This window comes from Trachurus japonicus, chromosome 20 (assembly GCF_045865225.1).
Source record: "Trachurus japonicus isolate A0001 chromosome 20, Traja_1.0".
NCBI classification, from domain to species: Eukaryota; Metazoa; Chordata; class Actinopteri; order Carangiformes; family Carangidae; genus Trachurus; species Trachurus japonicus.
This window is the reverse complement of record NC_140926.1, coordinates 26,707,531-26,731,870: the sequence shown is the minus strand read 5'-3', so window position 1 is coordinate 26,731,870 and position 24,340 is coordinate 26,707,531. Positions and strand designations below refer to the sequence as shown.

The 24,340-nt window shown below is 41.4% G+C and overlaps 1 protein-coding gene across 5 annotated transcripts; it reads left to right on the top strand.

Annotated features, from left to right (window-relative positions):
* Window positions 1-211: 211 nt before the first annotated feature.
* LOC146967035 (uncharacterized) lies at window positions 212-18,950 on the top strand. Of its 5 annotated transcripts, XM_085763063.1 has the most exons (11): window positions 300-401; window positions 2,545-2,868; window positions 2,947-3,012; window positions 4,138-4,320; window positions 9,152-9,196; window positions 11,708-11,776; window positions 15,326-15,376; window positions 15,459-15,497; window positions 15,723-15,770; window positions 15,870-15,914; window positions 17,154-18,950. In XM_085763063.1, the coding sequence occupies exons 2-11, from the start codon at window positions 2,700-2,702 to the stop codon at window positions 18,809-18,811; spliced, it is 2,373 nt and encodes a 790-aa protein (XP_085619189.1). In that variant the 5' UTR covers window positions 300-401; window positions 2,545-2,699; the 3' UTR covers window positions 18,812-18,950. The 5 variants fall into 5 exon arrangements, with proteins under 5 accessions (XP_085619192.1, XP_085619193.1, XP_085619189.1 ...); XM_085763064.1 differs by lacking the exon at window positions 9,152-9,196; XM_085763066.1 differs by lacking the exons at window positions 2,545-2,868; window positions 2,947-3,012; window positions 9,152-9,196 and having other exon boundaries at window positions 212-401.
* The last annotated feature ends 5,390 nt before the right edge of the window (window positions 18,951-24,340 follow it).

Here is a 24,340-nt window from a genome sequence, read left to right as displayed (position 1 = left end):
ACTCCTCTTCTGCCACGTTTTTGCTCCTTTCCAAAGAGAGGGATGGCACCGGCAAGTTGTACGACAAAATGATAGGTCGATTATCACCAGTGCCCTCCTTTAGTCCCGCCCATGTACCAACTCTGCGGCGCCGAATGGAGGAATATGAAGTCAATCACCGTTACTATGGACTTTGGCTTCGCTGGTATCTAAAGTCAGGACGTGCTTTCGATCAAGTGATAGTTTGATTAATAAGGCTGGGAGCAGGGAGCGAGCACGGCCGTCCTGCCTTCCTACTGGTCACAGTCACAGCTAGTTACCGTTAGCTCCTTAGTTCTCAGCTCCATTACCGGGAAACTCGCACTGAGGAATTTACGAGGAAATGGCCCAGAGAAAAAATCCCAAAACCCACTCGAAAAAAGGTGAGTGACGCCACTCTTCTTGTCAGTTAGCGATTCTCTTCGACGTCTGTATCCTACACATTCCATATTCCTCAGAGTGAACTCGTCTTCCCTTACGCAGACATATGAAGCAAAAACAAAGCTGGGAACAGTGCAGACACGTCATCCATTGCGGCTCCACACTAACACAATATAAAAAGCCGAACCACAGCCTCGGAGCCGTCTAGCCCGAGATTCCCATGGTCTCCTTCAGGAATCTCCGCCGTGCGGGGCGTAACGTTACAGGAGCAGGACAACCTAGTCCACCCTATAGTCCACCCTATAGTCCACCTGGCCTGTTTACCTCCCCAGGACCTGTTTCTGACACATTCGTCTAAATTCCTGAAGTGGTGTGTTTTTAGGTTTTTCCCAGCCAAAACACAACAGCATATTAAACAGATGTAAATTTGAATGGCGTTCGGGGGTTGGTTTAACATTAGCCATTTCTTGCTGTCGAAATCCCCCCAAATGGAATAAACAGGCAACTGAAGTTAAAGATGAAGTTGAAAACAAGGGATGCTCTGTTGGAGTCCCAGCCTCCTTGTTCAGGAGAATCATGGAAGTGGCCCTGGAAACGATGCTAAGCTAACTTAGCTTGCATAAGGGATAGCCCGCTAACAGGAGCTACGATTAATGTATTTTGTTGTATTAACAGCTGTTGATATTCCCGTGGCATGTGTGTGTTTGTGTTTTTAACAAGGTCCAAGGATGCAGCAGGAAGTAACGCAGCCAAACACCGTGCTTACTTCATTTACACATACAAGCCTGACATCAGGCTTTAATGCTGTCATCATAACATAGCTTAATGAATTCATATACCGAGGGAAACACATTCTTTACTGTATGTCAGTGACCATCTTGGATTCAGTTACCATATTTGCTTGCAGTTCCATCCACACTATAAAACACACAGATACTCAATAGTTTAAAAAGTGGGGGAATGGAAAAACCCTTGATAATGACTAGTGGAGTAATAGTTTCCCTAACTTTTTATTCACTGATTCATTACCACATCTGAGCAATCTATATCAAATAAAAATCTCCCTGCAATAGGCCAAGAACTACCTGATGTGTCAGACATCCTGAAATAAATGATCAGCCTACAGCAGTGATTGGAGCTCAGCACAGCCTGACCTGCTGTGTAAATGGGAATGTAAATAACAGGACGGTGTCCTGCAAACACACAGTCATGTTGTTCTTTTCACAGTGTTTTCCCTCTGCCATTATTTGCTTCTATCACAACTAATGCAAGTTAATGTTAAGTTAAGTTAATGGTGTGACAGCAGCAAGGAACATCCCAGATGACACAAATAGATTTGCTCTTCCTCCAAACACTCACAGCAGATTTGAGTTTTTATTTCAAATTCACCCTGTTGTTATGTATGCCATTTGGGTCCATGTAGTCCAAGTAACTGAGTGATTATTGGCCATGTAAATAGTAAATACATTTTTTCTGGAGTCTTTTAAAAAAATTCTCATTTCTTTGGATGGACTATTGCAGTCTTGGTTCTTCCTTTAGCTACTTCATAACTGTACAGATTTAGATTATTCATTCAAAATCAAATGATTGATCTCTCTGCTGCAACTTATGCAGTTTCCTGTGTTTACATTAAAAATGATCATATCAGACAGGGATCATATGTGTTTATGTGTGTGCATGCATGTAGCATGTGAAGAAAGGAGTGTGTAGGTCATATAGTGGGATATTCTGTCCTCTCTGGCATCTGACACACTGAGTGTCCCTGGGTTTGTCAGTTCTAATAATAGTGTGGATCAGGTTCTGGACAAGGCTACAGCCCGTCACAATCAGTGGGAAGAGGAGGAGTCTGTCCCTTGTTCTCCTGCAGTAGTTCACTCCTTGTCTCTGCGTTTGTCTGTTTGGATGATCAGTAATTTGGAATATTTGTTCTTTCTTTCAGATTTTTTTTTTTATCACCTTTCATTTCTCCACTCACTTTTTTACTTCTTTTTTGTGTATTGTTCTTAGAGTATGTTGTATCTTTTTGAAATGCTATAAATAGTCCTGTTGCTGTCAGATTTCTATTTTCCTTTTTTTAAATTTTTCTTTCTTTCTTTCTTTCTTTCTTTCTTTCTTTCTTTCTTTCTTTCTTTCTTCTTCTTACAGGTCCATGGTGTTTTAAAACAGATATTTTTGTTAATTTGAATGGTGGCTTCTTTGTGGCCCTCGGTACACCACTAGTTGAGAGGGTTTGTCTGCAGTTGTCCTGGTCTAGTTTTGCTTGGTCCTGTTTTGGGTTCAGCTGAGACTTGAAAAGGTCCATGCAGCGCCACCGCCAATATGGTCCCTCCTATTCCTCCTCCTCCTCATCCTCCTCGTCCTCCTCGCCCACCTGGGCTCCTGGAGAGGAGCTCCAAGCCGAGGAGGAGGTGTATGAGGATGAGGAGCCTCTGATAGAGGAGGGAGTGCAGGATGTGGTCCAGGAGACAGGTAGGATCGGTGTATGAAGGAGGTTCAACCTGTTTTGGTTGGATCTAGTTTTGATCTGGCCTGGTTTGGTTCCTTTAGGAGGCAGTAATAAGGAGGAGGTGCCACAGATGAAGGAGGAAGTGTCACCTGTTGTCTCTGCAACAGGTAGGAGAGGTTTGAAGAGCATGGTTTGGTTTGGCATAGTTTGGTTTGATTTGGTTTTGCATGATTTGTCACTGAATGCTGGATAAATGTCAGACTTGTTTCTTAATATAATTTGGGTTGTTGTGTTTACTGCCCTGGTTTGATTTAGTTCCACCTTGTACAGTGTGCAGCATAACTTTTCCATCTTGTTGCTAGTTCTCCCAGTAGAATCCTCCTGGGATGGGAGTATTGTGTGGCTTTCTTTATTATGAACTAACCACAGGATCCTGGGAGGTTTGTCCAGCTTTTTCATGGCATGGTTTCTTTTTTGGAAGGATTTTGGAGTTGAGTGACTTTTTGAGGCCAAACATGGCTCAAGCCATAATTTAGACATAAACAAGCATAGCTTCTAGCTTTGTAATGTGGGAGACGATACTGGTGTCGGACGCATTGTTTCTCACCATGACTTTGCTCTTCATTCATGTGAATGCCATTCATTTTAATTCAATGAGCTTTGGTTCTATAAAAGATTTCTGAAGCCTTCCTCAGGCTCCATTGCTTTTAAAATACTTGAATCACACACATACACCTTCAGAGTTTCATGAAGGGCTATTTGTGGAGTCTATCTCCAGCTTTAGGACCATTAATTAGATGGGATGTCAAAATAGAAGCAGACAGCTGTTGTCAATAACTACAGCCTTTTCAGTCGTGAGTGCTAGAGGACAAACAGCTGTTGTCAACTCAGTCTTCCATTTCTCTGTCAGTCAGGGTCATGTTGACTTCATGTCCCTCCCTCTATTCCTGGTTTGACCTCCCCTGTGCAGTTCCTGCCATATTGTCTTTTCCCACTGTTAGATCTGCATACTGTATGACTGAGGTTTTGTCAGATTATGTTTGAGGTATGCTTTTATAAAAGTGTTGTTCCAGAGCATTTGAATTGTTTTTGTAAAAGTAGCCTATATTAGCAGCGTGAATGTGACCGATGAAGGAAATTGTGTGTTGAAAAGCACAGGTTTCATAGTTATGATCAAGAAAATAAAACAACCTTCACACAACACTTTTGCTTCTGATTAAGCCCAAGACAGCACAGACTTGAGATGTATAAGATAAAGACTAACTTCCATGTGGTTATCTCTGTGTCCTCAGAGGCCAAGAGCCCACCAGTGGAAAGCAAGAATGGAAAGAGAACAGAGGGAGGAGGGGACGCAGGAGGAGGAGGAGGTCCTAAATCCTCCATGTTCACCTGGTTCGTGGTCCTGGCTCTGCTGGGAGTGTGGAGTTCGGTGGCCGTGGTCTACTTCGACATCGTGGACTATGACAGTGTAATTGGTGAGTTAGAAAATGAAAATGTAGTTTTCAGTGTGCAGCACAGGGATCCACTCCAGTCAGCAGGGACTGTTTATGAAAGATGCTGATGTACTATTTGCATGACAATTGACAGTGACTACACAGCATATCTGCACTCCAGTGTGTTATGCACATCCTCCGAAATGGACACTACACAAAAAACATGAACGCTGTAAGTGCCTCATTCCACACTCTACTTTGACTCCTCCTGAGGCAAATCATAGCACATCATAGAACATCAGGCAAGAGCTGGAAATAAACCATGTGACCACATTCTAAGACATTTACATTCTGATTGTTTATCATTATGTACTGTCCATTTTTTTAAGAAAATGTATAAACCATAAATCACATCATTAAAACACACCTAATAAGTAGGTCAGATGTCTGCGTGAATACACTAAAAGGCCTTTGCACACCAAGTCCGTCCATCATCCGACAAAAATCATTACGCAGAGGCGCCTTACACACACACAGTCCGCTGCGTTTTATTCTCTGTTCCAAACTATGGAAAGGGAGACAAAAGTCGTCACACAGTGAAGATGAATTTGTGGTCGTCTCACTTGTCGAGAAATAAAAAGAGAAAAATAAAAGACTATGTCCATCCAATCCTGAGAGGAGGTCAAGAGCAAAGAGAGCTGCTTGTCAATGAGCAGCGGAATTATCATGATCACTTCAAATGTTTATTTTGGGATGGATTATTAGTACCTCTACTGAAGACACACACACACACACACACACACACACACACACACACACACACACACACACACACACACCCTAACCCTAACCCTAACCCACATGTGAAAAACAAACCTGTTCTGAAAACTTTAATGACAGACGAAAGTTTCAGAGTCAGTGTATAAACATGATCGACACAACATGAGGTCAGTTCTTTTTTTTTTCTTCTTTTTTTACGTGCAGCAATTTTGGACAAAAAAACAGACTCAGGGGGCGGTGCGTGGCGCAGTGGTTAAAGCAGGTGTCCCCGGTTCGAATCCCGCGTCGGGCAGACCTTTCCTGCATGTCATTCCCCCTCTCTCTGCCTCCCCCTTTCCTGTCTATCTCACTGTGCTATCAAATAAAGGCAAAAAAGCCAAAAAAATATATACCAAAAAAAAACTGACATAGTGTAGAAAGGCCTTAAGTCTTGTATAAAAATGTCCTTAAATAGAGAACAAAAAAGTTGCATTCAAAGATGATGTGTATGGTACAGACATGGAGATGCAGTGTTAAATGTGAAGTGGGTGAAATGTTAGAGTGACAAAACTGACCTTTGCACAGTCTATCCCTCAGTGCTCCCCTCTGTCCATTTTCTATCCTAGTTACAACTTGAGGGAATGTCACTTAGACTCAGAGATGGAGTGGACCCATAATATTATTTTGGTAATCAAAGGTCAAGTTCACTGTGATCTCCCAAGACACAGTTTTGGCTAAAAGTCCCCAGTGTCTGTAAAGATGAAATGAAATGACTGGAGGATTTTGGGGCTCGGTGTGGCCATGTGGCTCCACAGCAGAGCCCCCCGGGGCAGCCATCCCAGTCCTTCCAGGTATCTAGCTTCATATTAAAACCTCAGAGCTTTCAGTAACTCTTAAAGGGATAGTAGCATTTTTTTAAAGTAGGGTTGTAGTGTTGTCACGATACCAACATTTTGGTACCGGTATCGGTACCAACATGTTTTTCGATACTTTTTGGTACTTTTCCAAATAAAAAGAGATTACAAAAAATGTCATTATTGGCTTTATTTTAATAGAAAATCTTAGAACTATAACATATGCATCAGTAAATAATCAGTAAATCAATAAACAGTTACTGCTGCTGCAGGATTAAATGTCCATCTATATTAATCTGAACTCTTCCTAAATTAAAAGATTAGTGGTCTGTTTAAAAATGAATATCAACTTGTTTTCTTTGCATTATTTGAGGTCTGAAAACACTGCTTTTTTTGTTTTGTTATTTTGACCAGTTGTAATTTTTGGGAGAAACTGTTATCAGTAGTTTATAGAATGAAACACAAACGTTCATTTTACTCAAACACACAACTATTGTTTCCCATACGTAGACCAAATTGATTCTGCTTCTTCCCTCCCCCCCCATCAACGCAATATCGTTCCGTTAATTCATCTCCGCGTAGCGCTGCTTCGCTTTGTTCACACACTCACACAGAGAGAGAGAGAGAGAGAGATACAATATGTAACATTCTGCCACGATACTAGAAAAGTACACGAATGCTGATCAGAACCATTATTGATGTCATTTAATATTGTTGTTGTTTTTTATTATCATTTTTCACTATCAGAACCACTATTGATGTCATTTAATATTGTTGTCGTTTTTTATTATCATTTGTTACTCTCATCATTTAAGAACAATATGTGTATGTTTTATAACAACTTGCAACAGTCTAATGATGCCCAATCTTACCACACACACACACATTATTTATTTTTTGCTTCATGTGATGTAGACTATGTATAAGAGAGAGAGAACTTGATCAGCACACACGCGCATGCTCACACACACGCATAGGGTAAATAATTTTATGTATATATATATATATATATATATATATATATATTTTTTCATTTGTATATTGTTGTATTTGGTTTCATGAGTTGTATTGTGTCATTGATTCCTAATGCTTTGGCAACATAGTTCTCTTAACTGTCATGCCAATAAAGCACATTTGAATTTGAACTGAGAGAGAGAGAGAGAGAGAGAGAGAGAGCAGGGCTATGGGCTGGCGTTGCTAACGGGAGGAGTGCAGAGAGTCTTCTACTGCAATTAAAGTACTTAGGGGCGATTTGTAGATCATACAACCCCACTTTAAAAAAATGCTACTATCCCTTTAAGTTCATCTAGAAGGGCATAAGAAGCTGTGAGCTGCTTCACAGGCTAAATGTAGGCTGGTGTGAATTCCTAAACTGGCAGACACATTGTATGTCCTACATAGACTCATGTTGCTGTACCAAGGTTACAGGTCACTTCAGGAGAAATAAATGCAGAGTATCAAAAAGAAAATGTCAATTGTTCTTTGAAAGGTATCAGACAGACAACATAGTGTATTGGGTGTTGATGTGAGAACTCTTGTCACTGCTGGAGGCTGCATAGATTAACCAGTCAGTTTCCCCCTTGGGGGATTAATAACGTTTTATTCTATTCAATCAGATAGCCTGCCATGTGCAGTGTATACATGAAGACCAAATGTTAAAAATCACAAAAATGACATTACACAAAACCCCCTACTGTATAAAACAAATATTTCATAATAATATGATAAGGACCTTGTCATCTGGGAATAAATGTGATTCTTATCAAGCATCTCTGTAGAATGAAACTCACCCATAGGCTGTAAAAGAGAACTGGCCATAATCCAAAATGTGCTTCACAATATAATAACATTTTTTTGTAAATTTCATTATGCTCTCCCTGCCTTCCCTGCCTCCATCAGCTCTTGTGAACATTTCCATGTTTCTCTGTTATAAAGTGTTTTCTTGTCTGTAACAACATCTATGTCCCGTCTGTCCGTCCTGGGTGAGGGATCCCTCCTCTGTTGCTCACCCTGAGCTTTCTCCGATTTTTCCCTGTTAAAAGGGTTTTCTATGGAGTTTTTCCTCAGTGGATGTGAGGGTCTAAGGACAGAGGATGTTGTTGTGATGCCATGTAAAGCCCTTTGAGACAAACTGTTTGTAAAAATGGCCTATACTGGGGCGGTGCGTGGCGCAGTGGGTAGAGCGGCCGCCCCATGTAGAGGCTACAGTCCTCGCCGCAGGCGTCCCCGGTTCGAATCCCGCGTCGGGCAGACCTTTCCTGCGTGTCATTCCCCCTCTCTCCGCCTCCCCATTTCCTGTCTATCTCTACTGTCATCACTATCAAATAAAGGCAAAAACCCGAAAAATATACTTAAAAAAAAAAAAGGCCTATACAAATAAAATTGCCTTGCCTTTGCTAAAGCAACAAATGAGTCTTGAGACGTTGTCAAGTTTCACAAGGCTGCAAAACAATTTGTTGTTTTGTATTTGCTGGCCTAGTTTATGGCTCACAACGGACACACACACAGAACAGACACACAGAACAGACACAGAAGTTTTGGTTTTCAAACTGTAACCTGCTTCCATTATGTTCTCTTAAACACACACACACGCACAAATATAAACTACTGATGTAATTTCAAACTTCATCTTCCATTTAACTGATAGGCTCCTTCATGTCTGGAAACACAGGTGTGACAGTGGTGAACAGTGAATCTGAAATGTGACAGCTGCTTTACTGTGAACCAGACAGCTGACTTGTGCTCTACCTGTATGATATGGAAGTGGTTCAAATGTACAAAGCTGACACAGGGGGATGACTGAACAATGTTTGGTAACAAATTTGGGCTTAAGAGCGTTAAATAAATGAGACACATTGTCTCTGATTTTATGTACTGGCTTGAATACTGAGCAGTGATACTGTTCTTTATATTCATCATAAATCTAATGATATTCTTTTCTGCTTGGTGCACACTGTTTTGTGACAGAAAACAGCTCATTAAAGCCTGTCAGTGTCATGCAGACCCCTAGAATGTAAGGCCTCCAAGCTGCAGCGTCGAGTCGGAGGACTTTTAGATCTAATGTTTGACACAGTGTAAAACACTGCACATACAAAAAAGGTTGAGTGATACACCATGCAGGCTTGTTTCTCTTCTGTAATCGCTTTGTACTAATTTAGTTCTATCTCACTGCAAAGGTGCACGGCGATTGGCTCTAATAATCTAATCTAATCATCTCTGCTTTTCTTTCTCTTTTCTCTGTGTGGTGTTTCTGCATGCAGCCAGGGCTAAGGAGTTTCATATGAACTTTTCTCAAGTTTTACAAGGTATGGTGTCAAGATGTTAGCACACATTAATAGAACCCTTTTGTTGTGATCCATCATTTTGGTCTGTAAATCCATCAGAGCAAACGTTGTCTGCACCAAGCTAGAACACAGGTCACGTTGATGTGAACAGTGAGAAAGAAGGAGGGATAGGGCCACTGACCGGTGAATGGAAACAACACTAATGTGAGCTAGTGAACAAAGCATTCTAATAATAGTTCTTCCTGTTCTAACATAGCAGTGATGATTGGTAATGTGTGTTTCTCCAGTGTTATATTCAGTGGTTGATTTTCTTCACATTAGGATGATTTCACATCAGCCCTGCTGTTTTGGCTCCTTCTTTTTCACCTTTCTGCTTTAACCAGAAAGTAAGAACTAAACCTTTACTGTAATGCATACACAGTGAAGTCGTCACAGTAGCACTTCACAAGACTTCCCTTATGAAGGATTCATGGATGGTTGACAATTACGGTAGTTTATTTATTCATGCATTTGTCATCATCAAGAGGGTAAAACCCAGATAGAGTAAGGCTTGTTTTTACCAGTTCTAAATGGTAGTTAGATCAATGAGGAGCATTAATCAATGTATCAATACATTGTTATTTCAAACAGTTCAAACAAAAATTGCAGATGATAGTGCACCCTGTGACAGATACAGACGTGGTGGCTTCACATTCAGACATGAGACCTTGTGGTCGGTGGTGCCCACATCCTTCCTCATTTAGCATCTTCAAGTTTTCAAATGATGACTTGCCTATGTGCATGTTGACATGCTGCTGTTTGCTATTAATATGCTGTGTGTTGTGCTGTCATTCACAGCTTCTTAACACGGCTCGTTGCTTGTATGAGCTTAGGTACACTATCTGCCCCCCCACACTGAGAGACACTGGCACATCGTGCTGCACTGAGACACAGGCAGTACACTGTTGTCAATGAGGGACGATTAATCAGTGTAGACTGAGTGAGTTGGTTAGTTCTAGATAAACTAACTTTTTTCCGACCAGCTGGTGCATTGTAAGTTTTTACTTTCCAGTGTTTCCCCCAGAAAATTTGTTAGTGGTGTCTGTCCTGTCGGGGGGGGGGGGGTATCGCTACTATTTTTTAACAAGATATACCCCTTTCCCACTGGTCAAAAAACCCGTTTAAACCCGCTAACAATCGGCTTTTGGTGGCAGTGGGAAAGGCGCACCAAGCCGCGCCAAACGACTCGGCAAGCGACGCGGGTTAAAATCGCCTTTAATCGGCTCGGCTCCGATCGGCTTGCAGTGGGAACGCCAGACCCGGGTCAACCCGCTAATCTACGTGATGACGCTGAACGTTACGTGCCGCTACGTCATCGCGCCGGTCGCGTCTCATATCACGCACCAAAACAAAGCTCTGCTCTCATTCAGACTGGGATCAAAAGAGCAAACAACACTGACCAAAAATGATTGAAAAAAAGAAAAGAAAAGAAGTGACAGTCTGTTTAACTGACGTGTTGTGCCCATGGATGTATTATATTAACGGTTGTGCCGCGGACGTCCGTCATACGACCGCGGCAGACTGGCTGTCCTCCGCGGTCCTGGTGCTCAGGTCAGCCAGACGCCTCGTCTGCCTCGGCGGACGGACACTCCGTGGCGGGCGGCTGTGGCATGACTGTGTGTGTTTCTCGCACCGCGGATGAGAGCGGGGCGACTGGTTTATGCTCTGTCTGATCTCCCAGTGGGGGGGTCAGACTCGGCTCATTTTGGTTAATGGGAAAGGGGCCAAATGCCGATTGTTAGCGGGTCGACCCGCGTTTAAAAAACCCGCGTCGACCCACTCATTTTCGTGGGAAAACGGCTTTAGTTTAGGCAGGCGCTGCGGGAAACCCTGCTTTCTATCCTACTCTTGAACTGGTGTATTATTTTGAGACAGGACTTCTCGTAGAAGGTGAAAATATGCTGATTAATTGTCCCTCATTGACAACAGTGTCTCGTGTGCAGCGTGATGCGTCAGTGTTTCTCAGTCATTGTGCAGTGTTTTTTAACTTCTCTTGTTGTTTTTCCAGCAGTATACAGGCTTTCTAATAACGCTGGGTTTTTAAATTTCTGTTTAGATTGTTGCGTAATCGCATTTTATCCAACTTTTTTTTTTTTACTACTACGTCTTTTACTAACTTATTCTCTCTTTTTTCAGCCGGGAAGTCGCTTTTTTTTTTTTTTTTAAAACAATGCTGTGTTTTAAAAATGACTGCGGTGGAAACACGCCTAATGGCCATTTGTACCTCATTCAACCCCACTTCAAAAAAGCTGAACTATCCCTTTAAAGCTGTAGCTGTGGGCAGACTCAGGTCGTAGTTTTAGGTCTGTGCAGAACTCTTCTTAGTAAACAGGTTCATTTAGACCGAGATTCCTACTGTAGTGTCATTTTTCAGTTTCAAATGTAAATGTAGTTTCTCCAAGTCTTTGAAAACCCTTTAAAAAAACTCAAGTCTGATGATCCAAACAGGATGTTATGTGACTTAGCCTTCCTCTGCTCCTCTTCCTCCCCCAGGCAAACTGACGGCCTACGACACTGATGGAGACGGAGACTTTGATGTGGAAGATGCTAAAGTTCTGCTCGGCAAGTGCACTTTAAATCTTGTTCAGAAAGATGTGGTTTACAGTTGTGTCAAGGTGCTTCAGTTTTCTAGTAACTTTTTTTTAACCTGTTTTGTTGTACAAATGACAAACAGTTGTTGTATGCAGTTGGTTGTGTGACCATGAACACTGGGGAGCAATACTTCAAGTGGAATTTAATATACAGCTTGTTTTGTTGTAGTTGTGTTTGAGGATGCTAACGTGTGACACAACACACTCACATTAACAGATGAAGCACATTACCATTGAGTTGGTACTGCGTCATTTATCCACCACTTTATTTTCCCATGATCCATTGCGTCACACCACAACGGAAGTGGGTTTTAGTAGCATTCTAGCGAGCGGCTAACTGGTAGCGTTAGCCACCGGTGTAGGCACCAAATGTGGGGGCTCCGGGCTGCCAAAACCGTTTGGACAAAATCTGATGTTTGTTAAGTCTATAAAACGAATTATTGAACAAACATTACTATTTCTGTGTGCACGTTTTTGTAATTAGTCATGGTTATCGTAGTTGTTAGCTTTGCTGCTGCTAACAGTTAAGAGCAGCAGCAAACTAACATCAGGACGTCAGCTGTTAAAACCCTCCCGTTGTGGGACACGACATGAAACTACTCCAGTTAGCTCAGTCATGTTGTAACTAGGATATCCGCTGGAAAAAATATTTTTTTCCATGGGCCGTTTATTGAGTTATTGTTTATTGACACTGCTAACGGCTAACAGCTAACGGTTAGCCCAGCTAATTTAAAATGTTTGTTCAACAATTCGTTTTATAGACTTCATAAACATCAGAGTAGTCGCAACGATGATATAGTGATGTGACATTCATTAAGAGATCTTCACAAATCTTTAGCTAGTGATTTCTCTGCTGCATCTAGCACAGTTTTCTGTGTTTACATAATAATAATACTCATAATTATCATATCAAAAAGGGATATTGTGTGTGTTTTTGTGGATATGGCTAACATGAGCTAAACACTAGTTTCCTTTTTGCATTTTTTTGGACAAATAATCAACCAATCACGTGTCAGGACATAGCATTGAAACACCAGCTGATAAAACAGAGTTAAAAGCTTTACCAATAAGACATCCATGCATTTTCAAGTCAGGGGTCTTGGATGGTGGTCACCTCCGGTCCTGATCCTTGTGTCCAGGCCTGACGAGAGAGAGACAGGAAGCGAAGGGTTAATTAGTGTCTATGCTTCATCTGCAACTTTAACTCACTGTCTCTCTCTTTGTCCTGTATCATCATTCTTAATTTTCTGTCATGGTCGTCTCCATTCCCTCATACCTTCCTTTGCCCCTTATCTCCCTCCTTCCTTGCTTCTTTTCTCCCTTAATGTCTACTTTTTCTCATACCTTCCCTCTCATTTATTTTTTTTATACCTCCTCTCCTTTATAATTAAACCTTTTCAACCCGCTTGATCCTCCCCCCTTCTTTTCCTCTATTTTCATCTCCTCCTCTCCCATCCTGTTTGTTTTTCTCCTTCCCTCCTTCTCTCTCCCTCTCTTTCTCGTCAGGCCTGACCAAAGATGGCGGAGGTAGTGCGAACACCGAGTCACTTGAGGAGGTTCTTGATATTTTAGCTGAGGAGGGCTCTGATTGGATCTATGGCTTCTTCACCTTCCTCTATGACGTAGTGTCCTCACCCGTAGAGCGAAGTGAGGAAGAGGATGGGAAGGAGGTGGCGGCTGAGAGGCAGGAGGAGGGCGGGGCCAGCTCGTCTGATGATGAGGTCAAAGGGGTCATACTGGAGCTCCAGAACCAATAGGAGGACATGAACCAAAGTCACAGCCCATAGAGAGGCTCCCTGGTACCACTATCGACCAATAAGGACGTACTGGGACGTACTGTTGCCCAATCAGGTTGGCAGAGGAGGGCAGCCTGAACGTTGTGGTGCAGACGGCCGGATTTTAGGTTTTCAATGCAGGACCAAACTGGGCCCACTGGTCATACAGTCCTTAAACCCATAGAGGGACTTTAAATTGAGCTATTGATGTAATTGGATTGGTTAGCTGAGAAGCATAGTAATGGAAAAATAAACTGTGTATTTTGGGTTAATTGTAATAACTTTTGACACTTACTGTATGTCTTACAGGACCATAAATGATGTTCCATGCTTTGGTTAATTCATAAATCATTCTGTCACTTTTTCAGCTGCTGCCACTATTAGGTTGTTATGTTTATTCATATGAAGCTGAGATATTTATTTTTTTATTTTTTTTGTTTCTGTTTTATATATTGTATATTTAAAATAAATTTTAGATTATTGTTGTCGAGTGGCACATTTAGCGAGCAGGAAGCATTTTTAAACCACTGTTTGTGAGATACAGATGTAGAGGACAAAATGTTGATGTTTTAATGGATGAAAGAAACACATTGCTCCACTTCTGGTGTATCTTTTTCTGTTGATGCTGTTGAAAAGAACTCAGAGACTGGTTCTTACAATCAACCTCCAATCAAACAAAGGCACATTCTAGCACTTTAACTAGCACTACCACTTACAAAAAACACTTTTTAGCAGCAACTTCAGCTGATTGACAGCCTCTATCTGGAGCATTAATCAGACCCTTCAGAAGTTAGTATCTGTATTTGATGATGATTTAAGTTCTGTAAGATTAATACAACTTACTGTATATTAACAATACTCCCACTTTTGCCCGTGAAACACTAATATTCACACTTTAATTTTATTTTATTTATTTATTTAAAAAGGACAATGTACATTAATAACATCAGTTCTTTTCTCTCTTTAAGGAAGAGAAAAGAGGCTTTGTAGATCTTGGGTTTGCTATCGGCAGCTTCATCTGTCACCATTTGCCTTTATTTGTTGGAATTTGTCCTGGTTCATGTGTTTGAAGCTGCAAGTACACAGTGATGCTTGACATAATGTGCTAACACAGTGCGGTGTAGTTTCTACTTGTATTGGGCAAAAAAAGTTTGAAGCAGCAGTATTTGTATAGCTTAGCGCTTACTTGTTAGCTTTGTCACATAATCATCTAGTTCAGTTGGTCAAGAACAATAAATGTGAACAGTTTACTTTACAAATCTCTAGTAAAGTCATATGTTGACAGAAATATATAGTTGTCATGAGAGTGTGGAGTGTGGGTCCATTGAGACTCTTTATTTGTTTAGAATAACTAGAAAAATTGAACCCTCATAGCTGAGTGTTCACCTTTCATCGTGCAACATCAGATGAGTGATCTGATTATTCCAAGGATTTATATTAGGATCCATGCGGACATAATGGATCGCTATCTGTAAGAGTGTAACAACTCATTTTCATCCAATCTCCTCCTGACCATAATCATGAGCAAAGCAGTGCACAAAACATTAAGCATCACTTCTGACTGAGCTGAGTTCTTTCTTTTTAATAAATCCAACAGGAGTGAGACATCTTTCCCCTAGCAGATCGTCACTGTCAGGGCTTTCATATGATATACAAAATAATAAGGTGTGTTTGAATTACGAATATGTAATTCACAGCCGTTCCACTGGTAGTGTTCATTAACTCTCTGTGCTGTGTTGGTTCAGATGAGAAGAAGTTAAAAGGTCCTGTTGTCAGGAGAGACAGACTGAGAAAAGGTAGAGTACCATCAGTGTCTGTATTGCTACACCTGTTCCCTGACTCACACTCAGCTGACAGATCTATCTCTAAAACCCATAGAGGATAAGAAAGAGGTGAAGAAGAAAGGTACAAGTAAAGGTATTGTCCCCGTTTCTTGTGTTTCTGCATGACTCTTTGATGCTGACTAACTAAATGAGTAGAGTAAAACAACAACTGGTAGTTGTGGGGTCAATCTACTGACTTGTTTGAGGCTTGATGTTCTTTTCTGTTGAGTTTGGCGTTTTGCCTGAAATGATGGTTTGACTTTTGCTTTTAACATGTTGACTTCACCTTCAGTACCAAACGGTATGTTTGTTGTCCTAGAGGAGAAAAACATAGACGCCACCATGCAAGAGATTAAACCTCCCAAAGGTAGAGTTCTGATCCCTCTCTGTGTGGGTTTGTGTGCTGACTACAGAGTTACAGAGTTTTGTGTTAAAGCAGTGAGCTGACTGTTCCCCTCTGTAACAGAAATGACAGAAGGGAAGGTGACTGCCAGGGAGAACACAACCAGAGGTATTGCAGTCTTCCATTCTCCTTGAACAGCTGGAAGTTGACTGACTTTGCTCTTGCATATTTCTGATGGTGTGACTTTTGTGTGACCATTTTTGTATGGAATGGTTTGGGTGGTGCCTTGCAGACTCATTAATTTTATTTAACATCATAAACCAGTAGGACAATATAACATTATCACAAAATATATTCTAGTACAGAATACTACATTAAACTAACTGTCCATTTGGTTATTTTACCCATCAACTGATTCTCAGTTTGTCTTTTTCCAAAACTGGATTTTTATCACAATTAGGGATGTCACGATAATAGATTTTTTTGGTACGATAATGGTCAGAGAAATAATCACGGTATTACGATTATCACGATTATTATGCATTAATTAATTTCACAACACTATTAATGTGTAAAATCAAATATAGTTAGAATATAATTAATACTAATTATAAAATATTTTAAATATCTATTAAAATATGACCAATTATTAATCCGCCAGGGGAAGTGTTTGAAATATTCAAGTCATTAATTGTCATCGATACCAAATGTTTAAGTTAATTAATTTTAATCTTTTTTTTTAATTACAAATGACACTCTAGCATTTACATTCCAACCAATTCAATGTTAAGTTAGATAAATGGACCAGTATCTGTGCATTTACCTTTATTTTGGTGCACATCTGCCGATACGGTTCATAGATAATCCTTTTTTTGGAAAGTGACGGTATTTAGGAATCTTTGCGATCAATTAATTGTGGCGTTTAATACCGCGATTAATTGTGAAAACAAGTAATTGTGACATCCCTAATCACAATATTGTACCACTATCTAGTAGTATCGTTACCATAATTGGACAAATGTGCTTTTTTATTTTTTTTATTTTTGTCACTTTACAAATTTGTTACTGTGACATTTTGAAGCATAAACAATTAATCAATGTAATTAAATGAAAGTTTGTTGGAATGTGGTTATGTATTTCTTACCATCTTTGGCCAAACATCATGATATAGTCAAAGTTGCATGGACTACACAAGATCTCCCACAGATAACATCTGGCATTCATGACACCATACAACCACTTAGAATTCAGATTTTTGGTTTACTGTAGAAATGGTTGATGGAAAAAATGCTACATTTTTAACACTAGTCTAACAAGTTACGGGAATGAGTTGGCATGTTGCTCTCAAACTTGTGGATGATCATCTTATATTTGCTAAAAAATTCCACCTTTAATTTCAAACATCAGACCTTCCTGTCCGAGGGAGCAGTCTGCGCTCAGCTCTGAAAGAAGAGCTGAGGATGATCCACCAGAAGATGGAGGCCAAGAGGATCGCTCGCATTGCTCTGGCTGAGATCAGGGCCTTACTCGCTGAAGAGGAAGAGGAGAGGGAGGCTGCCTGGGCGGTGAAGATGAAAACTCTGGAGGCTGCTCAGGACCAACTAAGAGAGGAGAAAGAGATGGAGGAGCGGAGGAGGGAGGCAGAAAGAGTGGAGAAAGAGAAGGAAGAAAAGGACAGGATGGAGAAGGAGAAAATAAAAACAGAAGTGGCAGAGAGGGAAAGGATAGAAAGAGAAAGGGAAGAGAAGGAAAGGGTAGAAAGAGAAAAGGAAGAGAAGGAAAGGGTAGAAAGAGAAAAGGAAGAGAAGGAAAGGGTAGAAAGAGAAAAGCTGGAGAAGGAGAGGATTGCAAGGGAGAAGGCCGTAAAGGAAAGAATGGAGATGGAGAGAGAAGCCAAAGAGAGAGCTGAAAGGGAGAAGATGGAGCAGGTGGCCAAAGAAGAGAGGGAACGACTGGAGCAAGAAAAAATTGAGAAGGATAGGAAGGAGCAAGAGTTGCTTGCCAGGGAGCGAGAGAGAGTAGCCAAAGAAAAGGAGGAGAAGGAGCGACTGGAGAAAGAAAGACTGGAACACATAGCCAGAGAGAGAGAGAGGATAACTAAGGAGAAGGAAAGAATAGAAAAAGAAAGGATCGCCAAAGAGAAAGAGAGACAAGACAGGGAACGCATTGCTAAAGAAAGGGAGAGAATAGCTAAAGAGAGGGAGCAGCAAGAGAAAGAACAAATTGCCAAAGAAAAGGCAGAAAGAGAAAGGCTGTTGAGGGAACGCATTGCTCGAGAAAAAGACAGACTTGAGAAAGAAAGGATTGCCAAAGAGAAGGCAGAGAAAGAAAGGCTGGAGAGGGAACGCATTGCTAAAGAAAGAGAGAGAATTGCCCGAGAGAGGGAGCGGCAAGAGAAAGAACGAATTGCCAAAGAAAAGGCGGAAAGAGAAAGGCTGGAGAGGGAACGCATTGCTCGAGAAAAATACAGACTTGAGAAAGAAAGGATTGCTGCAGAGAAAGAGCGAGTGGAACGGGAACGAATTACCAAAGAGAGAGCAGAAAAGGAAAAACTGGAACGAGAACGCATAACCAAGGAAAAAGAAAGGGCAGAAAAAGAAAGACTGGAAAAAGAAAGACTAACCAAAGAGAAGGAGAGGATGGAGAGAGAGCGCATTGCCAGGGAAAGGGCAAGAATTGCTCAGGAGAAGGAGAGGTTAGAGAAAGACAAGGCAGCACAAGAAAGAGCAGAAAAAGAAAACCTGGAGAAGGAAAGAATCGAAAAGGAAAGGGCAGCAAAAGAAGAGAGGGAGCGGATGGTGATGGAAAGGGAGAGAGCTGCCCGAGAGAAGGAGCTGATGGAGAGGCAGAGGCTTGCCAGAGAAAAAGCCCTGCAAGCGAAGATGGAGGCAGAAAGACTGGTGAAGGAGAGAGCAGACAGAGAACGAAATGCTGTGAAGGTGGAGGTGAGGAAACCAAACGCTTCCCAACCAATAGTGACGACAGCAGAGAAGAAGACTGAGAAAGTTGGCATGAGGAGGGAGAGGAGCGCAGCGAAGGAGAAGACGGATGTGGGCGGGCAATGATGCTGCCACACCCTCATAAATGGTGCTAAAACGTGATTGGCTGGAGGGTTAACGGACTCATCACTTTCTATGGTGAACATAAATATCTAAACTGTGAGCTATGCTGATTACAAACCACATGAACCCTGCCTTCACATGACAACACATTAAAGGGATAGTTCACCCAAAATTGAAATTTCACTCGTTATCTACTCACCCTCATGTGGACTAAGGGCTGGGAGAAGTTTCAGAGTCCTCCGTGGCTTCTCTGAGTTACAGGGGGTCTCTGCATAGTAGTGCATGCCAATATAACGGTTGCAAATGGATACCAACTGTCTTCGTAACAAAAAGACACACCAAAAAACATCCAAATACCTCCATGCTACTCGTATGTAATGTCCGTCTTGTATTGAAGCCCCAAAATTTGAAGTCCAAATTTGACGAACTGGGAAGAGGACAGACCCTGGTTCGTCCAAATTTGACGAACTGGGAAGAGGAGCTTCCGTTACAAACAAGCTTGAAATATAGACTTATTTAATTTTTTTCGGAACAATTTCTCATGTCGGGGCTTCAATACAAGACGGACATTACATACGAGCAGCATGGAGGTATTTGGATGTTTTTTGGTGTGTCTTTTTGTTACGAAGAAAGTTGGTATCCATTCACAACCATTATATGGACAAATACTGCTGCACGGACCTCCCCGTAACTCAGAGAAGGCACGGAGGACTCTGAAAATTCTCCCAGCCCTTAGTCCACATGAGGGTGAGTAGATAACGAGTGAAATTTAAAATTTGGGTGAACTATCCCTTTAACAAGTAGTAGTTGTGCTGCCCTCACTCAGTGAGTTTCAAGTCAGTCTCTCCAGCATCCTGCTGGGTTTGGTTGCCATGAACACTAGTGATGGCACACCACAGCAAGATAAAAATTTAAACCACAAGAAACATGATTTCCACTTGCTGTGAACTTACTCTACATTTAAGTTAAACATAAATGTAACTGTAAAGGGACTGTTGCTAAAAGCCATTGTGTGTAGAATAGAAATTACTTAATTGTATCAAAAAAGATGGATCAAATGCACGCTGTGTATTGTGCATCCTGTTATCTGGACACTGTCCTGATGAAAGCTATAGGTAGCAAACTGTTTAGATGACTACAGGGACAATTGCTGCAAGTTAGTTCAGTGGTGATACTCTAAAGTATGTTGGCTGATGAAATGATTTTCAGAATAGTTTTAAATGTGGGAAGAACCTTGATAATCCTAGCTGAAAACAGAGGAGCCCAGGTTAGGGAAATGGTGTGAAAAGTGTCATTTAATGAATAAAAGGGTGGCACGGCATTAATGCTGTTTGTTTACTGAAAGGGTCTTGCTTTAATTTGCATGTTGAATTGATGTGACTGCAGTGAGTTAGTTTTGTCTTAGTTTAGTGGCAGCTTCTCGTAGTGTAAGTTTGTACCAGGTTAAAGTCCGTAGAGACATTCATTCAAAGTGTTGCCACCTTTACTGATGAAGAAAGTTTCTATTTTCTGTGTTGTTGATAAAAAGATGAAGACAGGGCGACACTCAGAACCATTTTGGCAACAAAAGTGAGTACACCCCTAAGTGAAAATGTCCAAATTGTGCCCAAAGTGTCAGTTTTTTGTGTGGCTACCATGTAGGAGGATTTTCTTTAATACTATATAATTACTTGAGGCAGGGTTGTGTCTATAGTCAGTGTATTACTGTACCTGTAGTGGACTCAGATCAGTCTGCTCCAGTTCAGAGAAGAACAGGAGCATTACTTAAAGCTGATGAGCTGCTGTCTGCAAAAACATTCTCAAGCCACTTTACAAAAACTGCAGCAACTCAGTGGCTGAATAATGAGGTCCAGAGCTGTTTGGAGGTAAGAGGAAGTGGTGAAAACCTTCAAAATAAAGTGTATACCATTTACTGCAGAGGAGCGTGTCCACAGCAACTCAGCACTCAGCTTCTGTAGTGTGGCTCCTTCTGCTTCTCTGAACTGGAACACACTGATCTGAAGCCAGTGCAGCTTGACTACAAGTAAGTCCACTACAGTATGAGGGTCAACCACAGTGTCATGTTACGTGTCACAGACACTGTGTGTGGATTAGGATATCACAGCTCAGGATGTGGTGTGTTTGAATTCTGTTGTTGTTAAAAATAAAAATAAACTTGTCTGTGTTAAAAATGACAGAACTCAAGTTGTCCTGTGAGTTTAGATTGGTCATGTTTTTCCATGTAGTCTGTTGCTTCCTTGTCAGTCAGCTCTGGTCTGCTCAGTATCTTGTGAGGAATAGATCTGGGTTAAAGGAGAAGTTGAGCTCCAGGGGAAACGCTTTTAAAACACTCATATCGTCTCACATGTACTAAATTTTTACAAAGTACATCTTGGCTACTGAGTGAAAACAAAAATGTTATCCAGCTGTAAAACATTTGAAGCTGCAGTTTCAAAACAGGAAACATGAAGTCATCAGCAGTGTGTCTGGAGCTCATGGCTGGTATTTTGTCCAAAGTTGCATTCATCAACAATGAAATATATTTGCAATGTGATTAATAAATGTTGCTTTTCAAGTGGAAATGTGTTTGTCTTCCTTGTTAATTTGACGTCTAACGATTATCCTAATCTGCTCTACTGCAGCCAGCAGCTCAGCCCCTCTCTTGTTCAGTCCAATCTCTCTGCTCCACAGCTTCCTGTCCTGTCACTTTGTGCTCTGGCTTTTCTTTCCTTCCAGAGGAGTATTGTAATGTGTTGGCACTGCTGACCTCATACTGGGAAGAAAAAATGTGAAGATTTGAAAAAATTGTTCTGTCATCTAAAGTGAGAGAAGTAAAAGTTTCACTGCTGGGCTGACAAAGACTGAAGAAGCACTGTTGAATACAACTGTAAACACACATCATGGCCACATGGTTTGCATATTTTACCACTGTACTTACTAGAGTACACCTGGCACCTGTCACTGCTGTCAGCTCACCTTACTACCTGACCATGAGCAGGGTTTCCGCTACATGTAATTGATCGTGGCGCACCGCCACGGCAAAATAAAAGCCGCCACACCTTCAGAATGATGATTTTTTTTTTTTTTTTTTTTTTTTAATGTTAAAACAATGTAAAGCAGGGTTTCCACTAGGGGTTGCACAGACTAGTCCCCTGCTCCACAATGACGTTTTGAGCTTGACGTCGACTAGTCGCTGATCATGTAACAGTAGGCTACAAGAGTAGCGGCTTGAAACAACAGCTGAGTGCGCTGAATGAAAAAAATACGAGCGCCGTCAAGCTGGATAGAACGAGCGCGTACCAGACAGGAAGTCAGGCACAGAAAAGGCGAGAGAATCCGGTCAATTTTCAAAATAAAATAAATGATGATTAAGTTTGCTTGTCCGTCTATAAATATTTGTCAGTTGCGTCTGCACACAAGACACACATCCATAGGCTACATACAGCGCTAGAGACAGACCTGTGTGTGTGGAAAACCGAGTAGCCTACAGACGGGTCGATGTTTGACCGGCGCGGAGAGAGAGAGAGCAGGAGAAACTGCCGCTTCCGCGGGCAGCCGGCAATTAAAAAAAAAAAAAAAAACTCCGCTCATATCGACAGCTTTACGTCGCGCACAACAACAACAGCAGCAACCAACCAGGAAAAACAAAAACTGTGAGTAAAACTGTGACTGAGCAGGACTGTGATGGTGACGAGGCCTGTGTGTCGTTTTCCTCCCTAATTGTTTAATGAACAGTAGCTACAGTATTTTCTTTTGCACCTGTAGGCTATATGTTACAAAAAAACAAACTGATTTATAAAGCTGCTGTTCTGTGGACTAATTTCTGTGCGTGAGCTGTCAGTCAGTGAATACAGATTGTTGCAGAGCATTTCCCTCCTCCTGGGATTTTAGTTATGATGGGAAAAATATGAATGATGTCATCAGCGACTAGTCGACGATCCGGTCTCGCGCGCACCCCCCCCAGTCGATCAGACCACCCTCGCCGCCACTCTTTAAAAAAATCCTGGAGGAAACACTGATGAGGGTCTTCTAGTTGTTCTTATTCTATCTCTGAGTGTCCAGTGGGCATGGCTTTATGCCTAAAGACTTACTGAAGACTCAACAGGATGTTGTTTTGAACTGGACATTGCAAAGTAGCTTCTGTGACATAAATCTCAAATATAGGATTGTTAACAAATAATGAAAACACCTTCCTCACTTACTGGCTAAGCTCTTTTTAGTTGTAAAGACATGTAATGAACAATTAAAGTTTCTAACTTCTGTCGACCCCGAGAGGGATTCTATCGTATGTATCGTGATCACTTGGTCACGGCCTCAGTTTTGGAGGTGTGGGCCCTCATCCCAGACTCTTCACTCTCAGCTGTGAAACAGGTCCAGGGGGTGCTGAGGTATTTCACTCACAGGACTAACAGCCCTGCACATTGGGGTTACTTTATCAAAGGTGGATGAAAATCGTAGGCCCATAGAATTTCTCAAGACACATGATAAAGTCTCTGGGAGCCATAGTCACACTTTTTGATTTGAATGTGCAGTTTTGGGTTAAAGGGATAGTAGCATTTTTTTAAAGTGGGGTTGTATGATCTACAAATAGCCCCTAAGTACTTTAATTGCAGTAGAAGACTCTCTGCACTCCTCCCGTTAGCAACGCCAGCCCATAATAGCCCTGCCCAGAGATTTACAACATACAGTGTTGTGAACAGACCCAAAGAAACGGCCTTTTTTCGTGGCCTAAAAGAGGTTTTACCTGAAAAAAATACACAGTTCCATTGTTCGCTATAATGTAATTTTTTCCAGCCCCTCAAAGTGCAGGAAAAACACAGTTTTTATTTGGACCTAACCAACTCATGTATCCCTCTCCGCCCAGGGTTAGCGCCCGCCGATCAGCAGTTGGTTAGGTCCAAATAAAAACTGTTTTTCCTGCACTTTGAGGGGCTGGAAAAAATTATATTATAGAGAACAATGGAACTGTGTTTTTTTTTTCAGGTAAAACCTCTTTTAGGCCACGAAAATAGGCCGTTTCTTTGGGTCTGTTCACAACACTGTATGTTCTAAAACTCTGGGCAGGGCTATGGGCTGGCGTTGCTAACGGGAGGAGTGCAGAGAGTCTTCTACTGCAATTAAAGTACTTAGGGGCTATTTGTAGATCATACAACCCCACTTTAAAAAAATGCTACTATCCCTTTAAGACCTCCTACTTTAACCCCTCCTTGTCAATCTCATTTTAAGATCCATGTGATGAAGGTTTGTTTAAAGCTTGATTTTTCATCAGGGCGTAGCTGTAGCGACGCTCTCACTCCACCACACATTGTTCAAACATCTTCCAGCCCACTTTGTTTGATAATGATGAAATAATGTGATGGTTCCTGGTAGAGGTAATGGGGTGGCAGTCATTTAAAGTAATCCCAGAGGAACAGAATACATTTCTGCATTTTCCATCAGAGAAATGAGAATTAGCTTTCTGTTTTTATCTGAAATCTACAGCAGAATTCATCAAATCAAATCAGACCAAACTGAAATAGTTAAATACAGAACCTTAAATATGTCAGCTGCAAG

Excerpts from the sequence above, each read along its gene's own strand:
- LOC146967035 (XM_085763063.1), top strand. The coding sequence starts at position 2,700 with ATGCAGCGCCACCGCCAATATGGTCCCTCCTATTCCTCCTCCTCCTCA. Across the intron at positions 2,869-2,946 it reads GGATGTGGTCCAGGAGACAG|GAGGCAGTAATAAGGAGGAG; the intron begins GTAGGATCGGTG and ends TGGTTCCTTTAG. Across the intron at positions 15,498-15,722 it reads GAAGAAAGGTACAAGTAAAG|AGGAGAAAAACATAGACGCC; the intron begins GTATTGTCCCCG and ends TTGTTGTCCTAG.